General features: G+C 41.4%; 2 protein-coding genes across 7 annotated transcripts; one reads left to right on the plus strand and one right to left on the minus strand.

Annotated features, from left to right (window-relative positions):
* Positions 1-1,638: 1,638 nt before the first annotated feature.
* On the plus strand, positions 1,639-13,257 carry LOC308114398 (uncharacterized protein). Of its 4 annotated transcripts, none has more exons than XM_080471257.1 (8): positions 1,639-1,756; positions 7,036-7,096; positions 7,503-7,541; positions 8,245-8,280; positions 9,108-9,173; positions 9,306-9,374; positions 9,608-9,650; positions 10,872-13,257. In XM_080471257.1, exons 2-8 carry the CDS (start codon positions 7,045-7,047, stop codon positions 10,915-10,917), a joined length of 351 nt encoding a protein of 116 aa, XP_080327383.1. In that variant the 5' UTR covers positions 1,639-1,756; positions 7,036-7,044; the 3' UTR covers positions 10,918-13,257. The 4 variants fall into 4 exon arrangements, with proteins under 4 accessions (XP_080327383.1, XP_080327385.1, XP_080327384.1 ...); XM_080471259.1 differs by lacking the exon at positions 1,639-1,756 and adding an exon at positions 2,379-2,844; XM_080471258.1 differs by lacking the exon at positions 1,639-1,756 and adding an exon at positions 4,187-4,307.
* On the minus strand, positions 11,991-26,178 carry fxyd5 (FXYD domain containing ion transport regulator 5). Of its 3 annotated transcripts, none has more exons than XM_080471252.1 (10): positions 25,937-26,178; positions 23,688-23,733; positions 20,623-20,706; positions 17,322-17,435; positions 17,177-17,227; positions 16,517-16,576; positions 16,073-16,102; positions 15,177-15,251; positions 14,635-14,680; positions 11,991-13,993 (listed from the first exon to the last, which is right to left on the minus strand). In XM_080471252.1, the coding sequence occupies exons 1-10, from the start codon at positions 25,991-25,993 to the stop codon at positions 13,969-13,971; spliced, it is 588 nt and encodes a 195-aa protein (XP_080327378.1). In that variant the 5' UTR covers positions 25,994-26,178; the 3' UTR covers positions 11,991-13,968. The 3 variants fall into 3 exon arrangements, with proteins under 3 accessions (XP_080327378.1, XP_080327379.1, XP_080327380.1); XM_080471253.1 differs by having other exon boundaries at positions 13,852-13,993; positions 25,810-26,128; XM_080471254.1 differs by lacking the exon at positions 25,937-26,178 and adding an exon at positions 24,936-25,032 and having other exon boundaries at positions 13,852-13,993.
* Positions 26,179-26,864: the final 686 nt, after the last annotated feature.

The raw sequence follows: 26,864 nt of genomic DNA on the forward strand, positions 1-26,864 counted from the left end.
GCTCCATCAAACTTATGATAAAAAAAAAAAGAAAAAAAAAAGCCACCTCATGCAGAGCAAAGTGGGGTTTATTTCTTTCTTTTACATCTTTGAGCACTTCCATATATGAGGCCGCATTTTCAATCTTAAGAAGCTCCAGCTAAAACAAAAAAAAAGAAAAAAAAAAAGAGAAGTTTATATTTTTAATGTATTAAGAGATTAAAAGTCAACTATTTGTGTCAAAACATAATCCTCTAAAGGGCCTCCTCTCATGCATTAGTGGATCCAGTAATCTGTTCACGTTGCACACAGATTCCAACATCTAGCTGTACTGAGAAATATCAAAGATGAGCTAAAGCTAAAATATAACACCGGCTGTTTAATCCTCGGTGTTGATGCGGTTTTCTTCCCACTCACTCATATCACCTGAATCAAACCTCACAGTCTGGCCGATAACATCTGTAGACATCCGTGCTGCTGGAGGTGAAGGACGCCACTTCACTGTGATGCCTGAAGTAAACAAGCCAGAGTCATAATTGGGATGTTCTTTAAAACACACCCAACAAAAGACATCTCGCTAAGTGTTGGTAGCGTTCAGCTCGGAATCGACATCATCCATTAATTGAAGTGGATCTATTTTCACAGTTCATCAGTGCAGGGTGAACCTAAACAAAGCTTCTTTACTGCTTTCAACTGAACAGATTCACACACAGCTCATCTCCAGGTGAGAGTTTAGAGTAGTCAAAGCTTACTAAAGAAAAAAAAAAGAAAGAAGCCTACAGCTTTATTTGAGTTTACTAGTAAGCCAGAAAGACTCAAGCTGCTCGGGAGGCAAACGCCCTGCAGAACATCTGAATGCAACCGGTGAGGAACATGCTGCCTTTAAGGCCAAGGGCAATATATCCACTGCTGTCTTGTGGTCTGAGCTGGTTGATGGCCATCAATCTGACAGCGGTCTGGTTAGGGGAAGTGAAAGTGATGGGAGAGCGGTTTATCCCGCAGAAGGACACATCATGACGGAAGCAGCGGCCATGACCAGCCTGCGTATGGACTGTGGTAGGGACTGTGACAGGCCCGCTACAAAAGCCAAACTGAATACGAGACAAGAGTGATAAGTGACAATTGGCGCTGACGTCGGCGGACGACTTGTCTTTGACTGCATGGCAGGCAAGGCCATGTGCTGCTGGGAGCTCCTTCTCCAAGATCTTCAATGGGATTTGAGTTCAAGCATCAACCGCTGCGACGTCGACGAGCAACAGTCACCGTGTAGGGAAATTACTGCGTGGAAACATCATCAGAAACCTCCGACCAGGACAGGCCCTAGAGAGGCAAATATAAAATCGAATCACACTGTTTATTCAATATGAAATATTTGAATATGCTCCCACGTCCCCAACTGCAGGAAATGTGCATACAGAATGAACAATAATATGATTAACTAACTAAGATGAACTACTCTGACAGCAGCCGATGATTGTATGACAACAAACTCGACACTGGCCCTAAAGTGATTACCGAGAGCAGTGAGCATGCTCCGCAGTAAACACACAGCAGGTCTACCTGCTGCACAGATAAGACCAGCGGTGTCATGTTTCAGCCAAGTCAGCGGCCAATGAAGAACAGTTTTCTTGTTCCTGACTGAGTTCACCTGTACTCATGTGTACACACACACACACACACACACACTGGCAGGTTCCATGATAACAAGGATCTTGACGTGGGAGGGACAACATACCAGCAGTGTGTAGAAACAACTCTGAAAACAACTCATTTTAAAGTAAGTTTAACTTTCATTCAATATTGGAAATGAGTATGGGAGGAGGCTTGCCTGCCAGAAAGTCTTGTATTCTATATTCTGATTGAGCAGAAGTTTATTTTGTGTGTTATTGCAGAAAGTTGACAACTTAAAGAAACAGACCAAAATGAATCCTGCCTGTACTGATTGCTGGTGTGGTGGTATTCCATCTATACAATGCACAGACAGCGGGCGCTTGCCTAAGACAACTGTGCATTTCCTTTTACACTGATTACTCATTGCAATCCCATGAAGCAGCATAGATTGAAATCTTTTGTTAAGATTGACACAAAACCAAGTCACTAAACTTTTCACCAAAACAGCACAAGGCCATACTGACTGAGGACATACTGGAAAAACAAAACAAAACTAGTTGGGCTCTATACTCTGGTGTTTGTGCAGAGAACTTTTAAATTGAGGTTAATTAAACAACCTTCTTTTAATGGCACTCATCAAGTCCTGAGAGGAACAGCTGGAGGGGGCAGTGCAGAAAGCACCAAACATGGAGGGAAACTGCTTTATGGGTCCTCTCCTCTTTGGGAAAGCTTTCAGCATGAGCAGCTACTGAACAGAGAGAAGTCTGTACCGGTGGACCCCTGTGAGCACACCTGCGCGAGGCAGGGCGCTTATGAGCCCGTCAATCAACAACGTGGACACAAGTCATACTTTATAGACAAATTAGGCTCGCAGCTGTCAAGTAATCCGCATTATCATTAACTATGATAACTGATCATTTACGTCACTTCGGGGACGGTCGGACTGTTTTTTACAGACAGCGTTGGTTCCAGTTCAAACAACACGTGCGTTGCGCAATAGTGGCGTTTAGAATAATAAGCCTCATTACACGGGGTATTTCATCGGCCACCGTTCTGAGAAAACTTGCCTCGGCAGCTCTTCTAAGTACACGTAGACGAAGGTATTTTCCGCTGCGTCGAGAAGACTTTTTTTTTGGGGGGGGGGGTGCAGGCTGTGTGTGTGAATCCCCCGTGCAGGTGAGAATTGAAGCTGCAGCGCGCGCGCAGGTTCACTCCACTGTGACTCCAGCTGCTCGACAGAAGTGCAGAGAAACGGTGAGTGAGTCACTTCTCACAGCAGAGACTGGAAAAATACCAGCTTAAATTTACTTAAAATCGATGCACTTTACTTGTTTTGAACCAGGTGGCTTCTCAAAGTGCGTCTGTTTTTTCTCCTCATTGTACAGTTTGCGTCTTTTTCATGCTTTTTATTTATTTTTTACTTTTACAGTTTCATCCAACTGTCTGCGACATATTCCATATCCCGGTCACTCTATACAAGTCTTACGTTTACCTTTTATCTAAACTATTTTAATATTTGTTACTTTTTCATTTGTTCACCCCCCCTCCTCTGTCAAACTGGTACCTTCCAAACCTGACATGACAGGTCAGCAACTGTGTTCCGCTTCCTGTCAGCGACTGTCAAACTCAACAGTGTGTGCTGGGGAAATAATCTAAAAAGTAACGGATTACTTTTACCCAAATTACTGTAATTAAGTAGTATTCGGGGGAGTATTTGTCTTTTTTTACCCCCAGGTATGTAATTTACTCATGCTTGAGTACAATATACACCATGTAATCAACTCTGACACTTTCAAAAATTATAAGCCATTCCCGAGTACACCCCAACTTTTACACAATATTAACACCTTTCATCTTCATTTTTTTGTAGCCAGTAAAGTTGATCCTTTAAACAGAGAAGATCTGGCTTCGTTCTTACGTTTGTTTGCAAAACAAGTTACAAAAGTGTCATTTTTCCAGACTTTGGTGTTCCAAAGAAGTGTGCTTTCAAGGTGCATCATACATCCAGGTAAATTACCTGTTGTTGACTGAACATCCAAGTCTTGACCCGGAATGCTGGGGACTTGGGTTTGACACGCAAAATAAGAGTTCTGTTAAAGCTAATCAACTCGGTGCATTTTCCACATCTGCAAATATCCCCTTCTACAGCAGAAGTTTACAAAAGGTATGAGACCTAGTTTTTGTTTTTTGCTGGGTTTTTTTTGAAGGAGTTACAAGGAGTCTCAGATAGCCTGGAATGTGGCAGCCCTCACTGAGACTGCAGATAGTTCTTATGATAGTGCTGTTAACAAAACACAGAACAACAGCTTTGTCTCCATCTGATAAAAAAAAAATAATTTAATCTGAGGAGTACGTGCCCGGAGACCTGTAATGTTCTCCCTCAGGTTGATGTTTTTCTCTCATGATAGTTTGGAAATACCAGCAGCAGCAGGCTTTGCTGCAACTGTAAAATTATGTCTGCTCATTCTTGGTTGTACAGGTTGTATGTTTGTGAACACACACAGAAGGCGGGGAAAGAGGCAAATACAGGATATGGGTCTTCAAGTAGGGAGTGCGTCATTGTCAGGCACACTCTCTTATCCTCTGAGCTGTTTCACTGCTTGCATCTTTGGCCTGATGCTCAGAGGGTGACCCACAGCCTGTTTGTATTGGAAATACCTGCTTAGTTGTCACACTCGCTTATCTGAGGTGGACTGGTATGCGTGACACCATCTGAGGTATTTGCAAATTTCATTTTGTTTCCTTATTTCATCCATTAGTTTCCTTGTCACTGTGGTTTGCGGTCCAGTGGAGTGACGCAATATGTTATGATATAGAGAGTAAATTAGCATCAGCCTTCACTTAAATAAACAGCTGGAGAGACGGCAGAGTTATGCAAACATTTCAGGAATATTCTCATGTCTTCGCTGAGCCAGAATAAGCATCCACTTCTAGAAAAGTGAATGACAGCAAATGATGCATTTTCTTTCTTTTAAAAACAAAACAAAAATAAACAAAAAAAACCCTTTGTCTCTTTTTTATTGTGGTGCATGTTTTTTTAGTGTGCAACTTTCTTCTTGGTTCAACGCACCCACCGAATAATCATAAAGTTTTTCGTGGGTGCTATGTCACATTCTTAAGTTTTTGGGGGTTTTTTTCAACTTGCATTTATTTTCTGATGAACTGTATAGGCCACAGTAGTGCTGGTATCTTTACACATTTGTGATTGTTATCGCTGGTGTCAAATTCTTGTCAGTGATACACAGTGGTTGAGCACAGTGCTGTTATCTGTGCAGGTAGAGCAGCAAGAGTCTGTCGCTTCTGCTTATGTACATATTGTAAACCTGTGTGTGTGTTGATAGAAATTGCATTGGTTGAGTTGAATGGTGAAGACTCTTATTCAAAATGAAGCTTGGTAAAAAAGATTTGGGGGTTTGCAGGTCTGCTAACGTGACGAGACAGGTTTGAGGTTTGGGGATAATCCTGTCACTGGAAAATTGCATCGGGGAACTGGGTTAAAAAAACCAAGACCTATTTACCCTCCAGCAACAGTGCCGTGTTTTGTTTTGTTTTTTGCTTTTTGCGGCGCTGCAGCTGAACAGTAGTTTTTATGATTTGTTGATTTCTTCATTTACCGTCTATGATCTTTGCATCTTTAGCAAGAAGGCAGCTGGCATGTCTACTTTACAAGCAAGCCACTGGTTTATTACATGAAGCAAATTGGATGTGGTATAAAAGCGCAAATTCAGTCGCCATTCAGATACACAAGAATATATTACCCAATTTGAAAAATAATACATGCGTCAGGAGCCATTTTGATACGGAGTCAGCGGACTGGGTTGATAAATATTTCCAAATTGGATCGGCTTATTATTTCACCCAAAGCGAGTCTGCAAAGCAAATTGGATACAGAAGGGGGATTTTATTTGCAGCTTCTTGGGTTGCTTGCGTTTGGAGATTTACTTCAGTTATTCAAAAGGCCAGAACAGCTCACACAGCTCCCCCTCTCCAATCAGCCTCACTTGTGTGATTAACACCCCCCCCCCCCCCACCCCCCCCCTATAATCAACCTGAAATACTCTGGATGCCATTCTGCCATTTTACTATTACAATAAGTTGTTGCAGACACATTTTTACCAATGCCATAAAGACATTTCTTCTACTTGACAGATGCTTCACTTACATAACAAGTATTCACAGATTAAATTACAGTTGATACCTGATCGCATTGTATTTTATAACCCTTATGATCTTATTGCAAGAAGCAGTGCATGTCTAATGCGTTCTCCTAATAGGCCCACACCTTTCTTTTTCACTTCCATTCACCAGAATTGGAAATTGAAAAGTCCCCCACAGACCACAGTCTACTTCCTTAAATTGTAGCGAGTAGCAGAAAACAGTAGTGTCAGCTGTGTGCGTGAGGGTGTCGTATCAGTGTTCAGAGATCTTCTGGTGTCTCGCAGCGCATGATAGACACCTTCACAATGCAGGTCATCTCAGTTCTTTCCACATAGTCATTAAGAGTGGAGGAAACAAGGACACAATGGGCATTGCTAACAATGAACAGTGGCCCAGAGGACGAATATGTGGCACAAAGGTCAGAGGGAGAGTTTGCACTGTGTAACGGTATCAAAATACCGCATGGGTACCGGTCTGTGATCCCAGGCTAAATCTGAATGAGGAGGCTTCATCCGGGACCTCCAGTGGAAGAGAGGTCATTCTTATGATTTCCCACTTAAAAATATCAACATCCGTATTGTGTTGGACACAGCTGGGGCTTTGTTTGACAGGCGGAGAACAGCTGTGTTTCACATCTACGCTGTGGTAAATGGGAAAGGGAGGTGAGGCTTGTGTTGGGCCGTGAGCCATGAGGAAGTTGTGAATCTTTTAGGGGGTTTGTTTCCAAGTAGGAAACCACCACCACCCAGAAACATTTATATTGATGTTTTTCATTTTGTTGATAAGCTCAACGACAATATCTTTTGCTGAATGCAATAAACAAATAAAAAGAGCATTTTTCTTCAATCCCTTATAATTTCGAGTTTTAATACCTGCCACTGCTTTACATGTGGCCGTGCAAGAGGAAAATGTCGAACACACACTCCTCGCCAGTCGAGTGTGTCACAATTTATGCTGAGCATTATGGGAAATACAGTCGCCCTCTGACCCTCCTTCCACCACCCATCTCAGATTACAATCTAGATCGTCATGCATGCTTTTAAATTACTGAAACTGGTGTGAGGACGGGTTGTCTTGGAATGTGAAGTTTTCCACTGACTCGCAGAAAGTGATCCAGGAACTCAAAGTGCCAGACGAGTCCCAATAATAGACCGTGTTTCTGCCTTCCGCCGCACTCCGTCTCTAAACCAAAACACCAAGATTTCACACACATCAATGGCTGAATATTAATAGCAGATATTTTTAACTTGGTTTCTTCTTCTTCTTTTTTTTCCCCCCACCCTGCAGCATTTGAAGATGATGCGATTGCTGTTCCTGTGTCTGCTGCTCCTGCTGCCAGCTGCTGTGGGTATGTTCTCATCTCTGTGTTGCTCTCAGGTGATAAACATCTAATCAGGGTCTGTGCGTCCCTGTGTCGGCATGTTTTTCCTAAACTACCTACATACGTGCACAGCCACAGCCACCGGAGAGAGAAAAGCGAGAAGGTGTTACAGTGGAAGAAAATGTTCACACATCTGGCTCGACGGCAACACTACTGAGAGACATGCAAGTGTAAAATTGGCAACCCTATTCCCACCGCTGTGCTTCCTCAAGATGGAACACCTTAAAACCAGCAGATGGACCGCAGCGGTTTAATTGCTCTGCTTATTTAGTTCATCTGGTGGAGTTTAAACACTTCTCAGTGCTGCAGAGTCGTATGATTATTGATCCTGTTCAATCGATGCTGTGTTATAACCACCTAACCTTTCTTTCAGCTGTTTCAGAAGATGTGGAGGGATCAGTCGATGATGATGGTATGTGACACATAAATGGAAAAAGTACACACACACACACACAGAGCTTGATATGAATTGCACCCTCCCTCTCCCTTTCAATTTCAACTATCTGGTGAGTCTGTATGTATAGTGTGCAACAGTTCTAACATAAGTAGGGTTTTTACACTGAAGCTTTAGTAATTGGTAGATTATTTATCTGTATTTTTTCATACTCATGACTGTTAGAGAACACACGAGAATATATACAACAAGGTTTCAGTATGAACTAATGACATTATTGTCAAGATCTTTGGTATTAGATTGCTGTAGTTTAATTTCTTGTAAAGTGGGAGCTGCATCCATTATCACGATGACTCACCCTGCTCGGTGGCAGAGGTTGAGTTTCTTTATTTACTCACAGTTTTGGTGGTTCGTTAACAGGCGTGGTGTCACTTACCAATACATTTTTTATTTTTTTCCCAGTTTAAACTTGGTTTAGTTATATGTGTATATTGATCCCCATTTCATTTTGCCCAGAGAACGTTCTCACCCTGACCTGACTTCAGACACCGTCCAGACACTCGTGCTGCTAAAAGATTAAACCTGCTCTCTGTGTCCTGACTATTGTACAATAGAAGAAGTCGCATGCTATCATTATTGGAACAGGCTCACACCGAGAGCCAGCATTTCTAGTATTTATAATTTTTTTACAAATGTCTTTTTTTTTCTTTTTATTTCACAGACATTAATGATGATGAGGATTTTGGCAGAAAAAGTGGTAAGTTTACCGTCTCGGGTCATGAGAGTGGGCAGGACACTTGGATTGCGTAGTTTCTTGTGTCTCTCACAAAGGCTGTAATGGCAGCTGTCCAGAGGAGAGTATATGGAGGCTGTGACCTCCGTGATTATTGTCAGTAAGTTGGAATTGTTGTATATGGCGCTGCGGCCCCTGTTGGCCCCTGCCTCCCCTCGACCATTGAGGCCTGAATGGAATCAATCAGCTCTGCAGAGGAGCCCCGCGGATTCTGCCGAAAGGCCAATGAACACGTCGACGTCTCCGCCGTCCCGTCGCTCCGCTAATCAGCATTGGCATTCTCATTCTCCGTCTATGCCTCACTCTGCCACTCCTCATCTTCGCTCTGATAGACGTTTGATAGAATTACTGATCTGTTTAGAAACAGTGCGGCGGAAAGCCGGCTGTTGGAGACGCAGCATTCTTATAAACATCCTCTGAAGTCACGGACATTTTTTTCTTCCGTTTAAATTACAGGTGCGTCTTTAGAAACAATCAATTTTTTTCTCATTTAATCGTGCATATACTTGAGATCTGTTGCTCTGAAACTGAAATAATACAAAAGTTTTAGATTTATTATCAAATTTACATATTTGACGTAAATATCACTATTAAAGTATTAAAAGAAATGCTTGACAGTTTATGTAAGTGTAGCTTCTAACACTTTTCAATTATATTCTTTTAGATGCACCTGTATCTCACATAACGCACAGAGTGAAGCAATTATGCCTTGATATAAGGAAGTAGTTGGAAATTTATGTCTCACCTGATAGTGTTTCATTTATTATGTTTTTTTTTTTTCCCCACCCCAGTCACAGAGTCTGGTGTGCTATCTTCCGACTCAGCTGTTGATAAGGCCACAGGTGTTGATGAAACAAGTGAGAGAAGTATTTTTTATAAATATGGTACAATAATGTGTGGAAATGTTTCATTAGAGACCGCAGTAATCTCCCTGTGCTGATGTTTCCGGTGCTCTTTTCATCGTATTCGTTCCATGTCTTGTCTTTTAGATCAGTTAACGCTGATCGTCATCGTTGTCGCTGTGACAGTCTTGACTCTTTCCGTCGCAGCGATAGTCGGTAAGTATTATTGGGTCTGTTTGGGCATGCTGTAGTCAGACGTGGGTTGAGGCTTGTTCCGTTTCCCACAGTTGACAAATGTAGGACTGTAAAGCTTTGTACTTCCTTGTCAGAGTGACTGTTTGTCAAAGTGTGCTTTGAGGAGCTGATAATACTTAAGCCAATATGAATGTTTTACTTGTGGAGCCATGACCTTCTAACCAACACCCCCCCCCCCCCCCCTTTACTTGCAGCCGTATTCCTCGTAAGACGCAAAATGCACAATCGGCAGCAAGGGTAAGTTTGCATTACTTAACTATCAGAGTTGATGTTTCACTCTCATTTCCTGCATTATATACACACACACGGTGCAATTCTAACATAAACGGCACATGTATGTTTTTCCTCGTGGCCCCTGTGCAGACTGTGCCAAGGTCTTCCTCAGAATTTCATCTTCTTCTTTATGCTAACTCAGCATCTCAGTGACAAAACCGGTCTGGTGGGTAACAGCTTTCTGTTGCTTTGCCAATTTGCCCGACTTCATCTGACTTCATCAACATCAGAAAAACACTCACCAGGAATAAGAGAACCAGCATCCGCCCTTTTCAACTCGTCCAGACTTGCACGGCAATTAGCATTACAGCCCGAGTCTGGTGGACACGCCCCTCTTATCCATCTTAGCCATCATACAATGGCCTTAAGACAGTGCATTGAGGTCGGTGTGACCACATGGGACAGGACATAACCTGTTTGAATACTCACCTTATGAACTCATGCCTGAGTAGACAACTCTACTGTGGTAAAAAAAACAATGTGATAAAGGCAATACAGCCCCGATGACAGCAGTCGGCCAACGGCGTTAAGACAGAACAGCCTGAACCAGTTAGACACACTCTCTCTCTTCGCATGACCTCCTTTGGACACTTTTTCTATTCAAGGGGAAGCCCACTTTGGAAAGGCTTTCTGCAGAGTAATCAGTTTTGTTTTTCAAGAGGTGTAGTATAACGTGACCTGCATGCTGGGTCACGGGGTTAGGGAGTTCAACTTAGCACCCTGCAAGTATCGAGCAGCAGGAGACTGCTTGCCACCGGGGGAGCAGACACCCCAGTGAATCAGCAAGGGTTAAATTCCTCTGCAGGATTACCGACTGCCTCTGGGGGCTGCATTTGGCTCTGGCAGTCTTTGGTGCTGACTGATCGGTCTGTTGAAAAGAGGCTTAATCACACAGCAACCTCTGGCTTGTTGGATCAACAGCGCCTAGCCAGGTTTAGAAGTCCCACCTGGGGATGAGCTATGTTTTGAGGCGATGCAGTCACCGTGCACCTGTCAAAAACCCTGGAACGGCAGGCAGACGCACCGTTTCCTGAATTGCACCACACGAGGAGGCTTCTCATATTTTTTTTTATTTTTATTTTTTTTAACTTCAAAAGCTGAGATTCAACCTAAAAATATCTTAAATGTGACACACTTTTGCGCCGTCTCACCTGATTGGCCTGTGCTCGCTCTCTCCCTCCTCAGGATCTACTCGGTGCCCACAGAGCAGGACCAGAAAGGGGCCGTCTAATTCCTGGCACAGCAGCAGCCTTCTGAGACACAGGGGAGAGAGGAGCGATGCATCGGGCTGTTATCTTCTCTTCTCCTACTCAGGACAGTTAGACTTTCTTTGCACAACAGCCTGCTTTACACCATTCAGTTTATTGCTCACTCCTACACAACTGCCTATACACACGTAACATATGCTATATGTGTTATTCCTTCTTGCTGTTGTACACTTTTGTTGTCGTCCCAGCCGTTTGTACTCCACACACACACACAATTTAGCCTGGGACATTTGGAGCACATTCAAACCTTCTAATTGGATTCTATTTGAGGAATCCAAATCAAAGCCAGTGAATATGGCTTGAAGCTTCTTTTGTTAAAAGGGATAATTTAGCACAGCCAGAGCTCCCCCTTTTTTTTTTTTTTTTTTTTTTTTTTTAACTGCCTGAAACAAGAAATTATTCGCACCAGCTACGCCGCGAAACTGTATTTGCTTTTGATTTGGTGCATGTGGAACAGACCTGTCTGTGTGAAATGGTCGTTGAGTGAGACAAACCGCGCTAATCTACACTAAGCCAACCCAGTGCTCACTTCATTCCCTTATTCGCTTGTCTGACATCTTCTGTTCCTGGCCCATTAGGAATGACAGGAGGCAGTGCAATAGGAAGATTAAATGCCTGTTCCCTGTACTCTCAACCTCGGTTAAAAACAGAAGAAGAAACATTTAAAATCGGCCAATGCAAACACCGTCTCGCAATCCTGCAAATTAATTGACCGCCATGAATGATGGTTTTTCCCCCCTCCCTCTCTTTTTCATTCTGAAAGGCTTTCACGATAGTCTTTCAGATTGTAAATAGCACTCCGAATGCTGGCGAGAGTTAGATTAATGCCTCCTACACCAGTAGAGGGAAGCTCGGTGTGAGGGAGGGATAGAAATTTCACATATTAAATAAAGTGGGATGATTGTGGGGGGGGGGGGGGGGGATACCAACAATGCCTTTGTTCCTTTCTAAAGGGTTGTCTTACTTCGATCAAATGAAAAAAAATCACACCGTGTGAAGGAGCGCTTTCGATCCAAGAATCCAAGGCGCTGGTTGCTTTCTGTTTGGTGTTGACAAGTTAAAAGGGAAGGCAAAATACTGTCTCACGTCAGGTGTTTTTTTTTTCTTTTTTTTCTTTTTTCATTCGAGGCTTCATGAAGAGCTCCTATGATGAAGTCAACAATGTCGGGAACGGCTGCATGAACTCTCACTGAGTCTCACTGTACTCTCCTGCAGCTCATGTTGGCACCGGGGGCAGGCCCTGGCTGCGATCCATTCAGACCTGAGAGCGAAAGGAGTGTTTGGTTGTGTCTTTTATCAAGAGTGTGCAGCGGCAGTCGGTCTGAGCTGGAGTGCTATCCTAAAAACGTCAAATGTGCCGTTCGTATCTGAGCACATTGACTACAGCATGTTATCTCACAAGGGCTAGTGTTTAATAAGACTTGACATTTCAAAGGGAGGACAAATCAACTAAAATTTCAACATATCAGTTTAAAAAAAAGAAAGAAATCTGTGCAGTCGTTTGTTTTTTCTTCATTTCTGTTGGACAAACAGTGCAGCTGAGTCTCCTCTTTGAAAACAATTTCTCAAATGTAGAAAGCAAACAACGTCGTGTTAAAATCCAAAGGGAGTGTTTAGTTGACTCTGCTTCGAGCTTGTGACTGAATTCTATGCCTTTTCTTTCTCCCAAAAGCTTTGCTATGGTGACACTACACAGGCATGGTAACAGTAAACACATGTAGCAGATTTTCAATCCATCTCAAGGCGATGTATATATAGAAAAGCTCGTTTCCTGTTTTAAAAGGGATTCGTTATCTGTCACGGTTGAATGCATTATCTGTTCATGCATCTACCCTTGCTTTTTAGATTTATAATATATTTTATGTGATTGCAATTTTACAAAGCTGTGCATTGCCTTCTAGCTGGGGCAAAAAAAAAGTTATATTTGGCAAAAATTATTTTTTTTTAAGTTTGAGGGTGATGTCCTGTTGGGTGTTGGAACCAAAGACCTTTTACTGTAAAACATTTGTTTTATTATCATATTGCATCCCCCAAAAAAGTATACATTTGGACTTCCTGTGTGAATGTATATGCACTTTTCTTGTTCAACCTATGTGTTTTTATGTTGAGTTCATTCATATAATAATTTACAAATGACCTGATATAAAAAAAGCAGCCAGTAAATGTATATCATAACTTGGTTCTGTTTGCACAGCTGCAGTCACCTTGATTTGTTCTGATGTCTTTTAGAACACTGCTGTATAATGTGTAGCTCAGCCGAACTCTGAATTGTGTTTATTTTTGACATTAAATGTGTTATAACATTTGCTTGCTTATTGCCTCGGTTGCTTGTTTGCATAATGCTGAAGCCATATGGATGCAAAGATAATGTGCCAATGGGTGTTGTTTAATCTAGAGCTTTACTCACTTACATGCATAGAGAGACACTAAGAGGCTTAGACACTCGTGCTAAACATCAGTTTCTGTCGAGATTGAATGTGTAAACAACGCGCAGGAACTACGGCGAAGAGAAAGTGACCCAGCCTTTATAGGAACGGTGAAGATTTCCCAGCGCGACTGTGCGGCGAGGTTACTTCTCATAACTTTTAACGATAACCCTGGCTGTGAGACGCTGCCTTTTGCTGTTTTACCATGCGCAAGACACAAAGGCCATTAGTATCGAACATTCCTCGAAGTTGAAGGTGTGATTAAAATGTGAATCATCTTCTTTATTATTTGCCAAGATAATTACTTTTTAACTGCAGTTTTTCTCAACAATTGATACAAAAAAAAAGAAAGAAAAACCTTTTGAGGAAGATTAGACATGATGATTCCACTTATTTCACGTGTCTGCATGAATCACATTTTCCATGTTTATTGGTTTCTTTTCTACAACATGGTTACCAAGCAGCATGCTGTGTGTCACTTGACATGTACACACATGTTTGTTTTTTTTCCTCTTTCTTGTAATGGATTCCTTCGTTGGTTTCTCGTGTGTTTTTTGCTCCTGATGTTGTGTACCGGCTTTTCTCTCCTCATCCTTGGACCACACGATATGATCTGGGAAATAGAACATGTACAGCATCTGAGGAGGGGTACAGTTTCAGCAATCAAGGATATCTGCCAAACATAAATATAAGGGAAACAAACGGCGTGGTTTGCAGTTATTGCAGTTGCTGCACTTCGGTTTTGCCCAACAAATAGCTTAATCATAATCCTCTTGATCTATTAATCATCACAGAGACTTCAGTCAGCATTCTGTCGAGCTATTATATGTCTGAAGTGACTGATTGTTTGCCATACATCATGCACTTGCCTGCGATATAAATTAATTACATCATTCAAGCGCAGTTTTTCACCAGCAAGGTATAATCACAGCTACTCTTGATGCACAGCTGGCTGTAAGCCAATTGTTATTTATACTCCAAATATCACCTCTGTGCGTCTCCTTCCCTATCTAGAACTAGTCAAAGTAATAATCTCACAGGTTTTAATTTACCTAAACAGTGAGGTCACTGTTGCTGACTGATGTAATACGATGATGAATGTATCTCAGACCCTCGGAAAACAAAGGAGGTGGGCTCTTAAGCGTGTGTGAAGTGTTCGACAGTTTTTCTCTGCTTTATTGTCCCATGTGCAGCAAAAAACAATGAAATTAAGATTTGAAAGTTTCGTAGAGCATCATGACTGTAGACACTTACTTTGTCGACCTCTTGTGACACTTGGGAAGCCGACAGACTTTTCCACCTAAAGTCAGGTATAAGAACAAGAGTTAAAAAAAACGACAAAGGTGCCTGAATGTGCCCCCCCCCCCAAAAAAAAGGTGGTGTGAATGCTTTCACTGTTTTATATTTTATTATAGAAATGAAAAATCAAACTTGAATTTAAACAAAGTGTAGGACCTCAGTTATCACTTTGAGGATAGAGCTGTATATTCTTCATTGTTAAAAGAATGCAATAAACTTACACGATGTATAAATTGATCATATTTCGATGATTTTTTGTTTTGAACCACTGAAGCTGATTCCGCTGAATTACTCACAAGCTGCACTGAAAAGCAGATGCTGAAGGGGGTATATGTCCAGCCTAATATTAATGTTGACACTGTAAAGCAATAACTTCAATTCATTCTAGATTTTCAATTAGTAATCTCAATATCAAAGTTTGGTTTGCCCCCCTGTAATCAGAAGTGCTCTGGATGGACCCACCCCTGTTAGTGATGACAAACGTATTCAATACTTACAGCCAATGACCATTATTCCGAGAATGAAGAGTACTGCAGCAATGACCAGGCCAACATATCGCAGGGACTCATAATCTGGACACAGTCAAGACAATTCAGAACAAATAGAACTCAACTGGACAGATATACCATAAATCATAGAGGGGATATGACACAAAACCATCTGTACAATATGTCATTTGAGGAAAACTTTCATTCTAGGAAAACTATCATTTCATGCTATAAATTAAAAAAATTCAAGTATGAAAACTATATAGAGCAGGAGTGTCAAACATAAGCCCCGGGGCCAAAACGGACCCGTGAGAGGCTCCAGTCCGGCCAAACCACCAAGCAAATTGTAAATATTTCAAAGAAAACTTTGTTTTGAACAAATCTTAGAGTAGCGAACACAACACAACACTGAAACCCGAGCTGAGATATTAATGATGCTGCCATGAAAGCCGTGCTGTCAGGGTGAGTTTGTATGAAAACATTCATAAAGCAACAGCAATAGGAAACATTTTTATTTATTTTTTTAATACATTTTACTGTATTTTGCACCGGAAGTTTTCAATAAAATTGGCTTTATGTTGAGATTGTTGTAATTTCCCGTGGTAATTGTTTGCTTTTGCAAAAATATAGACATTTTCATCGAGTATACTGGTACGCTGTTGCACTGCAATAACGAACAACTTTAAAATTTAAATTTAAAGGTTATTATGACACTATTTTACTGGTGCAACCCACTCAAGATGAAATCGTGCTGTATGCGTCCCCTGAACTAAATTATGTTTGACACTCCTGATAGAGAGTCTGTATCCAAGCCTCCAAAAGAAATTGCACTGCCAGTGGATTTCTGCCCTCAAACAACAAGCGGTGGCACACGAAAAAGGACGCGTTCAAAAGAAGCCTCATACCATAGGTGAAACCTTTGTCCCACTTCGGATCTATATGGAGTCAAAAGGAGAAAGAGAAGTATTGACTTGAGTTTGACTGTTGAACAGAGGAAGCATATAGAGGAACAAAAAAAGCGGGAGGATCACCGGGGAACAGCTGTCAGAGCTGACATGACAAAACTGCTGGCACCGGTGACACGCCGTTGACGGCGTATCAAAACCCTATCTGTGGTAAGCCAGCACAGCGTGAGGACACAAATATCTTATCTCCTCGCGCATAAGGCGCAATCAAGCCTTAATCTGTTGGCAAAAGAAGAAGTGAGGTGCCGTATTCTACCTCTCTAACTTGGGTTTTGTTTGGGAAGACAGGGAATTGTGATACTGTCAGTCTGCCATGAGATAATAAAAACTGCAACGCCGGTGGCATTTAAGGTAACTATGGAGTAGGAAGAATTTTGTAGTTACCCCAGGCAAAAGGTTGAACGGTCCCCCTTTTGGTGGTGGTCCCAGATGGAGAAGATGTCACTGTGGATGTTGAAAAAATTATAAAAGCATTAGTTCCCTTGAGTTTTTACAAAAAAATACTATTTTATTCTGGGTTTTGTTTTTTTTATATCATCTCATATTTATAATACACAAGTGAAAAATTCAACACCATCATTTGATATATTAAAACATGTTTTTCTTTCATATCGGCTCCTTATCTTTGCCACGTCCATAGATAGTTGTTTCTCATTAAACTCCAGATGCATTCCTATGTTTAACTCAATTTTTAATTGAATTTCTGAATATTTCAGCGGAATGACTCTCTGAGGAAATTTAGGTTGACACTTTTTAAAGCATATCAGCACTCACTCTGTCTCTATCACTTCGGCTCGCTCCCTTTCCCCCAGTGCTGTAAAACTCTACAGAATTACGCCTCTGTATATCTCGGCAAGGACAGGGAGTTGAACATTTTCTAATGGCCTCATAATTACTCTGAAAGCGATTGGTGAGAGAAAAGCACACTGTAAGTCTTTTTCTGTTAATGTGGGGGGATATTATGGTCTGTTTTGTCTGCCAGCCAGAATCACAACATCCACAAACTTTATGTTGAGAGTGAGAAGGTGGAGATGGTTACCTCACCTGGAATGGACGTTGGGTTTGGTTGTGTCTTCCTTGTCGTCTGACCAGGAACTAAATGAAAAAAGAATAATAAAATAATATATAAACCATGGTGCTGTGAGGTGAAATATGTTTGTGCTGTGCTGGCAGTGTGACTCCACTTCACCTGCTGGAGTCCTGATTTCTGGTGTGGAGCCGTTATGTTGGTTTGTGGGTTGTACTGCAGGAGTGTGCAGGGAAGAGTTTGTGTCTCTGGTGACTCTGCTTACTGCTCCACCTCCTGCACGCGCACACACACACACACACACACACACACACACACACACGCACGCACGCACGCACGCACGCACGCACGCACGCACGCACGCACACACACACACACACACACACACACACACAAACATTAACTGATGGTAAAATTAAAAAAAATTGCTCAATTCCTTATGGATGACTGGATGGTTGGACGAATGACAGACGAACGGATGAATCAACAAATGGATAGATGGATGGATGAATGGAAGGACGTACAAATGGATCAACAGATGGCTGGATGGGTGACTTCAACTTTCTATACGTTTCACACAACTGTGACCGGTTTTAAACAAATCTGCTACTTCTTCTTTGTTTCCCCGAGGAAATAAAGAGAAAGTCACTCTCTCAACATGAAACCACAGTTTCTGTATTTCTTATCCTCCCAATGAGGAATAGGTTTTATTTCGGCACCATACGCAAAAATATCTGACTCCCCGTCATAATGGAGGTTTTATAAATGTTTCCATCAAGTGTACTGTGATGACTATTAAATATATAGTGATATGCCAGGAGAAACTACTGCTACCAGCAAATTACTGTGAAGTGCAGAGCTTCGCTTTAAAAGTCCCTTCTGGGTTATTTCTTGAAGAACCACATCGTTTCCTTGTAACTGTAGTAATAGAAGAGGAACAGAGCCGGTGGACCACACTGACACACACCACTGCAAAGCAGGAAGCCAGTTGACTGAAACCACACTCCAGTTTGGTTCTGTGTGTGTGTGTGTGTGTGTGTGTGTGTGTGTGTGTGTGTGTGTGTGTGTGTGTGTGTGTGTGTGTGTGTGTGTGTGTGTGTGTGTGTGTGTGTGTGTGTGTGTGTGTGTGTGTGTGTGTGTGTGTGTGTGTGTGTGTGTTCGTGTAGGGAGCCTTTACCAGCCATTTCCACTCAGTGTAGAAGGGGACTTCCTAACAGAGGGCTGCATGGGAACTTTTTTTTTTTTAACAAAATGTTACACATTGCGGCAGAAATGAGATTATTTTGTATTTTCTTACTTTGATTGGTCAACGCTAATCTAGACCTTGCACAAAATGTTCAGTGCCATCCACAAAACTCACATGTGTCAGCAGTGTCAGCAGTCCGTGTCGGAAAGAAGAGTGAAACAAAGTAGAGATGTGTGTTAAAACAAACACTCCCAAGGTTGATTGTCACGGTGGAAGAAGCAGCAAAGATATTTGAATCAATGTGACTCATATCAGGGGACTTTTCATTTTGGAAACATTTGCCGGCAAAATGACTCTAAAACACAACTTTAAGACAGACATGAAAACCTTTGATCGCATTTGTTTTTGTCTTTTAAGCCCTCCCACACTGCCTGCCCTAGTACTAGGAAGTTACTAGTTCCTTGTGAGAGTGACTTGCTTGTAATCTTTCTTATTGATGTGAACTGAGTAATATTGTTGCTGTGAAGCATGAGGTGAGCTGTGTGTGTGGCCAAATTAATGACCAATTAATTATTTTTGTTCAATGACAATGATGTCACTTAGTTGAAGGTTGATGCAGACAAGGTTTACAGAAGTAAGATAATGTTAATTTAACGCTGATCGGCTAAGCATACCGTGAGCGAGTTAGTTGAAGATTAAAGAGGCGTCACTCCTCCGGTAAAGTCAGGTTGTAATTATTTAACAGCTCAGGTCAGGGGTCAGCTGCCTTTAGATTCTAGAACATGTCCTTATTGTCTACATTATACCAAAGAAAAACACGTTCAGAATGAAGTTAACACAGCTTATAAACTTCTATATGGAGTTTTGCTTTATTTTCTAAATAGAAGAACTGTTTACATTTTATTAGAGATTTTTAACGTTTATGCCATTTCAGCAGTTTTACCTGTTTTGCCCTCCACTTCAAGTCACCTAGGCCATTTTAATAATGTATTTAATATCTAATGTTTGTTTCTTTGTATCCATCTGGATTTCTGTTTCACTAGATTTCGTCCTTTACACTTCAGCAGCTTGAGCCATTTTTGCAGAACCTTTCATCACTGCTTTTCTAGGTGCCATTTTCTCTCTAATCTATCAAAAATACAGGAAAACCTGCATTGTTGACAGTAAGGGGAAATGAATGTGTTGAGGTTTTCTCTTTTTTTCCCCCTTATTTTTTCGAGAGTCGCGGTTGTAAACTCCACATTTATCATCTGCAGTGAAAAGCAGCGACACATTTTAGTTGACAAACTATTCAACAAACTATTTTAGGTTGAGGTTCACATTTGTCACCTCCAAGATATGTGTCGCTTGTGAAGAATTGTTTTTTGTGCAGCACTTAAAATGAATCAGAAAAAGTTTCAGTGAGTCACTACTTAGGGGGTGAAGAGCCACTTGTGGCTCCAGAGTCCAGGATTAGAGGCCCTTGACTTAAGCCCTGTTTGCACAACAACTTTTTTAAGTGGAAACTGAAAACTTTTGGTGCGTTTGGGGTGTAAAATGTGGTCAGAGCCATTATAAACAGCTCCCAAGGTGCAACTTTTCAAAAATGCTCCCACTCCTTCTCTGTGGAAACGGGGGAAAAACACAACCTTTTTAAAACGCTGTAACTGCACATGTGCACTATGCTCATAGAAAATAGTTCTTTGAGTAGATTGACGATAACCGCAATGGTGGACCACCAGAGAGTCATGACTCTCAGTCCATCTTATCCTGGGACCTGGTAGTTTTATAGTTGAGACTCACCCGTAATAACAATCCAACTCAATCATCTGTCCATACGAATGTCCGTGTACGCCCATTCTTAATGTTTATAGAGTATTGTTCTCTCTATGTGCGCTTTCATTACAAAAACAAACACCAGCACCCACTAGTGGTCAACATGGAAACCACACAAAACCTCGTTTTCAAAATGTTGCAGTGTAAAAGCAAAACCTTTCTGAAACGGGAGCACAAAAACGTTGTGTTTTCAACTGAAACGTCGAGGAATCGGGGCCTGATGATGATGCTAAAGCCAGAAAAAGAGAGTCAAACAATAGCAACTCGCTTAAAATGCATACATGTTTTATGTATCTTTGGTATTACAGCCAAAAGTAGTGTGATTGCAGTATCATGTTACTGTATCAACTATTGTTCCTAACACTGCATGACCTTGCATATATGATCGTGTTAGTGAGTTTAATTTTAGAATAAGCGAAAAAGAACAACAGCAACAAGACAAGAAAATTCTGTGTACTGTACCAGTGAGAGTCAGAGTAGTTTCTTCCATCACGATGTTCACAGTCTTTGTTTGATACTCAGGTGTGGGAGTCTGAGCCTTTGACACTGTGGGCGAAAAAGAAAAAAAGAAGCACTTTTTAATCACCAAAATGCACAAGTGAGGCAAAACCTCACAAAGATGCACTCCGCTTTACGGGCAGAACAAAGCGTGGTGTTGTTGATGCCGGTGATTCTTTCAAACAATGCTGTGGTGTATTCGTGGCGAGAGGGCAGACTCCAGAATGTGTCTGGCCACGAAGGGGGGGCTGCAGATGCAGTGAGTATGTCACAGTAATGGTCCTGTGAGCGGGCCTGTCAGGCAAAATCCAGCTTACAACAGAGCTGGATTGTTGTGTGAGACTGTGGGACAGAAGGACTGCTGTCTGCCGACTCACTCGGCACCTTCCAATTAGTCCCGAAGCTCCACAAAACCTCCACTTTCCAGAGCTACTCCCGTGAATCCCACAACTTTAATGAACCCATAAGACGGGACTTGATAGACCGAGTCAACTGTAGTGTTTGTACATTTTCATGTGTTGACTCCAAGTACTTAAAATCCCTTTTTTACCCCCCTTTTTTTTTTTTTACCCCTTCATGGTATGAAGCCATATTCACTGTTGACTTCCAAGAACTTCACATCATTTTATTCTGCCGAACTTGCCTCCGGCTATTAAATGAGAGATGTGAAAACTTTTTCCAGTACAATCACAATGTCTGTCTGTAGTGGCTCTATTGATATTACATTATGATGAATTCTGATTTAGGTTCTCTTAAAAGCACAGACCTTTGTTCAAATACGTCAAACTTAATCCCGCTACCTTCAAACAACCTCGACAGGGATTACTTTTCAAGATGTGCAAACTAAGAGGTAATGCCTTTTGCCGCAAAATTGTTTTGTTGGATCTGAGCAAAAGTACTCTAATGTTAAGCCATTTACAAAGCAGAATGGGCTTAACTCGGATCCTGCCAAGTTTTTTCTTTCTTTTTCCTAATAAAGCAATCTTGCTTTAGTTTGACCATCCTTTTTCAACATTTGTGCCAAACTCAAGGGGAAAAACGCTGTATTGTTGTGCCTGTCAGTAAGTGTTCATCACTAAGCTAATCACCTTTTAAATTCATTTCTTTCTATTCTCGTCTGGTATTTTCTCTTTGCCTCTCCTGCCGCGTTTCGTCTGGTTCTCACCACTCCAGTCTTCATCCGAATCACTTTGAATTGCACCAAAGTGCATGAAAAAAACAGCATGATAAGAGTGATAACTTTGATTGATTTGTTGACGGAAAATGGTGAGTTGCACGGAAAAGCATCGTTTCTCTCTTATTTAGGATGTCTTAATATAGCCGTGCTGCTATGTGGGTCAGTATATAAGGACTAATATTACATCAGAAGGCATGTTTGATGTAATCCTTTCTTCAGTCTGTTGTTTTGGGCTGTGAGGGGCTCCGCTGCATACGCTTCCATGAGAGGCAAACAATTTGCAACAGTCATGCAGAACTCAGAGTAACATTTTGTTCTGAAAAGAAACATTAATGAATGAGAGATGACGAGAGAAAAGAGGCAACAAAGCAGCGGAGATAAACCACCAACATGCAGAGAGCAGCAGACGGCTCTTGTGAAGCTGAGATAATGTTTATTTCTGGGCTGAGAATTCATGTCTGGCACCGTGAAGGCGGGCTAATATTAGCGAAAGCTAACAGGGCCGGTGACCGAGAGAGTTTATGGACCAAAAAGTAACAAATAACGAACTTACAGAAAAATAATTGATTGTAACTGCGTTGTGTAATAGTGATCACTTACTTGAACATTATTAAAAAGTGTCGTGGGGCTTGTTAGAGCCCGATATGTAACAACGACCCGAATTGTTATAAAATATAATGTATAAACGCCGAAATGTGATAACTGGTCGATCATGTATTACCGTGCAGAGACCAAAACTCAAACACTTTTTACAAAATATTTTTCTCCTGATAATGGAATCAGGTTGTTACACCATACAGCGAGACAATGATTTCATGGGCTTGAACCTGAACTGCTTTAATTTGAATGACACTGAAAGAATGAGTTCTAACAGTCTGGACTTTTTTTTTTAACATAAATCTATATCCACTAAATTGTATTCATGTATGATTGCTGTTGCCTAAGTCATTTATTGTCGTCTGTTCTCTATAATCTGTTTAGCCAATCACCAGTACAAATAAAGTATGACATTAAACACATTAAGATGACACTGAAATCTTTTTACATTATGGACCATTTATTACTTTTCGGGTTATTACATTATATTTTATAACAATTTGGGTCGTTGTTTCATGTCGGGCTCTAACAGGGGAACTATATAATGCGAACAAACTGTATCGTGGAGCAAAAATGTTACCTTTCACAAAAGATTAACACACATTAGTCTTTTAGTCACTAGTCCATTATATCAATATATCATTATATCATTAGTAAAGAACTGCAAAGTTAATTTACTTCACTTCCTGTGATGTCCAGTTCAGTTTGTTTCCCTTTGGTCTTATCATCAAATCATATATTGACACCACTTTTCCCCTCCAAAAACAATTAAAAAGTAATTTTTTTCATAAACTTCAAATACTGCTCCTGCCATCTGGATGAAAAAAAAACATACCATCTGCAACAAATACAGAAAAACAACTCAACCCCCCCCCAAAAAAAGAATTTTTGTTTTGTTTTTTAATCCAAGAAAGTGGTAATCTGCCAAGTTTGGTTTGATTTCGGAGACTTTAGGAGAACAAGTTAACAATCTTTGATTACTTTATTTTTTGGGGGGTAATCGTTGAGCAGAGGTATTTTTCTTTAATCCAGATGGTTATGTCTTATAGGTGGATTGTGAAAAAAAATTATGATATTTTGACATTTACGAACTGGGGTCTGGCTGAGGAGCTCGATATTCCATGATTTAATTATTAGCTCCTTTGTGAGAGAAGTTCAAAAAAAAAAAAAAAAAGAGATATAATTTCAGATTGCAGCATGATGAAAGTGTGAAAGGAAAGTGTGAAACTGCACACTGTACATTTGTGCCACTCACCTTTCAACATAACAAACAGGCAAAAGATGAATGAAGCCAAATGAATCTGCAAAGAAAGAAAACACACATGGTATGTAGAGGAGGCAAAACGGTGACGTGACCGAGCTTCATCCCAACAAACTGCATTTGACTCCATGCTGCTTCAAACACAATCTGTGGGTTTTAGATTGAAATGACCTCTAAAGATCTGGCAAAGTAATCTGGAGCCTGTCAGACAGCAGAGGTAAATCCATAATTTATGAGCGATCATACATATGTATACACTCCAGTGCATTTGTTATGGATGACAGGGTCAGAGTCATCACATCTGCACAAAATATTTCTTCCTAAACACACGGATATACTTTTTATTTTGGGCTGTGCAGTACTTCCTCGGTGCTTGTTATATGTACAATTATGTATAATGACGATGATGACAATGGTTAATTGTAGTACAATGCAGATCAAAGGTGTCAAACATAAAGCCTGTGGGTCAAAAACGGCCTGCAAGAGTCTCCAATACGGCATTTCAAAGAAAACATGGATTTTGTTCAAAACACATTTCTTAAGAGTCGTGTGCTCAACACAACACTGAGACCCGAGCTGAGATATCGGTGATGCTGGCATGAAAACTAACTACCTGGTTGCTATCAAACCAGCCTCATGCTGTCAGGGTGAGTTTCTAAAGACATTCATAATGCAACCGCCTATAGGAGAAGTTGTTTTTTCTGGATGTTTGACTATATTTTGCACCAGAAGGTTTCTTTAAAACTAGTTTTATGTTGAGATTGTAATATTTTTCTGAAGTAATTGTTTGTTTTTTGCTTGAATATCAACATTTTCATCACATACACTCTGCAACACAACAAGGAAAACTTCAAATTGTGTTCGACATCCCTGATGTAGATGGATAAGGTTCATCGATGGAACCATGCAGGAATGGGATTGGGTGGGTGGGGGCATTTGTATTGGTCAACACGCTGGATGGTGATCAACTAACCAACTGAATTTAGGCGGAGGAACAGCAATAATCCTAATTTCTAATGAAATTACATGAATTCCTGAAATGTGAACGTGAATGGTTGGTGCATTCCTTGTACTCGCGTTCTAATTGTGCAAATATTTATCAATCGATTTCAATGAGGCTCGGAAAAAAAAAAAGATTTTTGAATATGCTGTGAGTGTGAATGTCCTCAGTGGTACGCGACGTGCGATGATTGAATTGAGGCGGCGTTTCAACCTGGAACATTTCGTCCAGCGTAAATTTACCCAGACAGGAAGATTTAGTCACTGAGGTTAGAACCACGCGCTCGCTTCTCCTTCCTCCCATAGCACGTGCCGTCCTCACCCACACTCCTCGTGTAGCCTGGCAGAAAACACATTCTCGCTTTGAATGTCACTCCTTTAAAGATGTGGTTTTTGTTTTCTTTTGGGGTTTTTTTTGTCAGAAATGAGTGATGGAGGCCACACATTGTGCATGCAATCCTCCCACACGTGTCTGTGCTGAACTTTGTACCACTGCGGATGTGACTTGATCGTATTTTGTAAGCTGTCACCAATTTCAAAAAAATGAAAATAAAAAAAATGGCATCGGTGGATGTGTCAAAAAAACAACTCCTTTTATTTTTTTTTTTAACATAATGGAAATTCTGTATGGCTGAGGAGAAATCTCCCAATCAGCGGGAAAACTCACTTCCTCCTCCCCCTCAACATATTGCCTGTAGCTTGAACACAAAACACTATAGAAAAGCAGAACGTAAAAGCCGTTTTTTTCTTTTTTTTAACAAGAACAACTTTACAGAGAACAACAGCCAGGCAGGTACAACAGAGGCAGGTACCGTGACAGATGGGAGTCTGGGTTTGAATCCTCCCACCCCCACCCCCCCCCTACAGCAGAAAATGAATCCCGATCTTTGACCTATCCTGGTGGCAGCTCATCCTCCAGGCGGGGAGCGGCGTGACAGGTGAGCGTCTGTGGCCGTCATGAGCTTTGACAGCTCAGATTAGCAGGTCATGCCAATCTTAATTTCACTCCAGAGCATATGTCAGGATGAGGCCTGTTTCCCCTGGGCTGTACAGGCGTCTCTCCCTTCCCCTGGCCTGACCCGCCTGCCTGTTTGTCACATCCAGCACTCTCACTCACTCTCCGTCTGTCTGTTCATCCATTTGTCTGTCAGCCTCCATCAGTCTCCTCTTCTCAGCCGGCTTCGCCCCAAAACAGCCCACAGCGAGGCGAATATTTAGTCTTTCATCCAGGCTATTATGCTTACCTTAGTATCCATCCTGTGAGGCGCCTGAGTCCAGAGATTTATCCTCGGCCTCATCATGCACTTTGATTTTTCTTTTGTGTGTCACTTCTGAGGGGCTGATGGAGAAACTGCTCGCAAACCACACCCATGTGCTCACCAGCATTATTTCCTCATCCAACTGTCTGTCTCTCTCTCTCTCTCTCTTTCTCTCTCTCTCTCTCTCTCTCTCTCTCCCTCCCTCTCTCTCTCTCTCTCTCTCTCTCTCTCTCTCTCTCTCTCTCTCTCTCTCTCTCTCTCTCTCTCTCTCTCTCTCTCTCTCTCTCTCTCTCTCTCTCTCTCACTCATGACATGACCTCTTCCTCGTTTGACTTCCAGTTTTTCAGCTCGCACTTCGTTCCTCTCTCTTCTTCCAGTTGTCTCTCACCGTGTTCATGCTTGTTTTCTTACCGTCACGTGTCGTTTGTTTCTATGACTAAATGACCTTGAACAAGAGGTTGTTTCTATGTTTGGACTTACATTGATAATGTGCACTGACATGGGCTGCTTCAATCGGCCCGCGCTTTTTTTTTTATAAATCCTCCTCTGCACACTCTCATACTGAAAATGATATCAAATCACGTTATTCACTTTAACCTTTTCAAAAGCAGTTAAAACATCGATCCTACACACAGATTTTGACTTCATGCAGTTGTGATAAAAAAAAAAAAGTCCATAAGAAGTCAAAACACATCTGCTTTGAACACATTACCAGAGAAACCAATTTCACTTATATTTCATTTTGACGATTTGAAGGTAGAAGTAACTGCCAATTTTAACCACACTTAGTCATGCAGGGTCTTGAGGGGGTAAGCCGCTTTCGGGGTTCTGCCGCTTGTCAGCGGTAGAACGCCCGGGCCCCGCTACCCCCCAATTTTAAACCGCACCATAGACACACACATCGCATCCACCT

The sequence above is a fragment of the Lipophrys pholis genome, assembly GCF_963383615.2.
Source record: "Lipophrys pholis genome assembly, chromosome: 9".
Lineage (NCBI taxonomy): Eukaryota > Metazoa > Chordata > Actinopteri > Blenniiformes > Blenniidae > Lipophrys > Lipophrys pholis.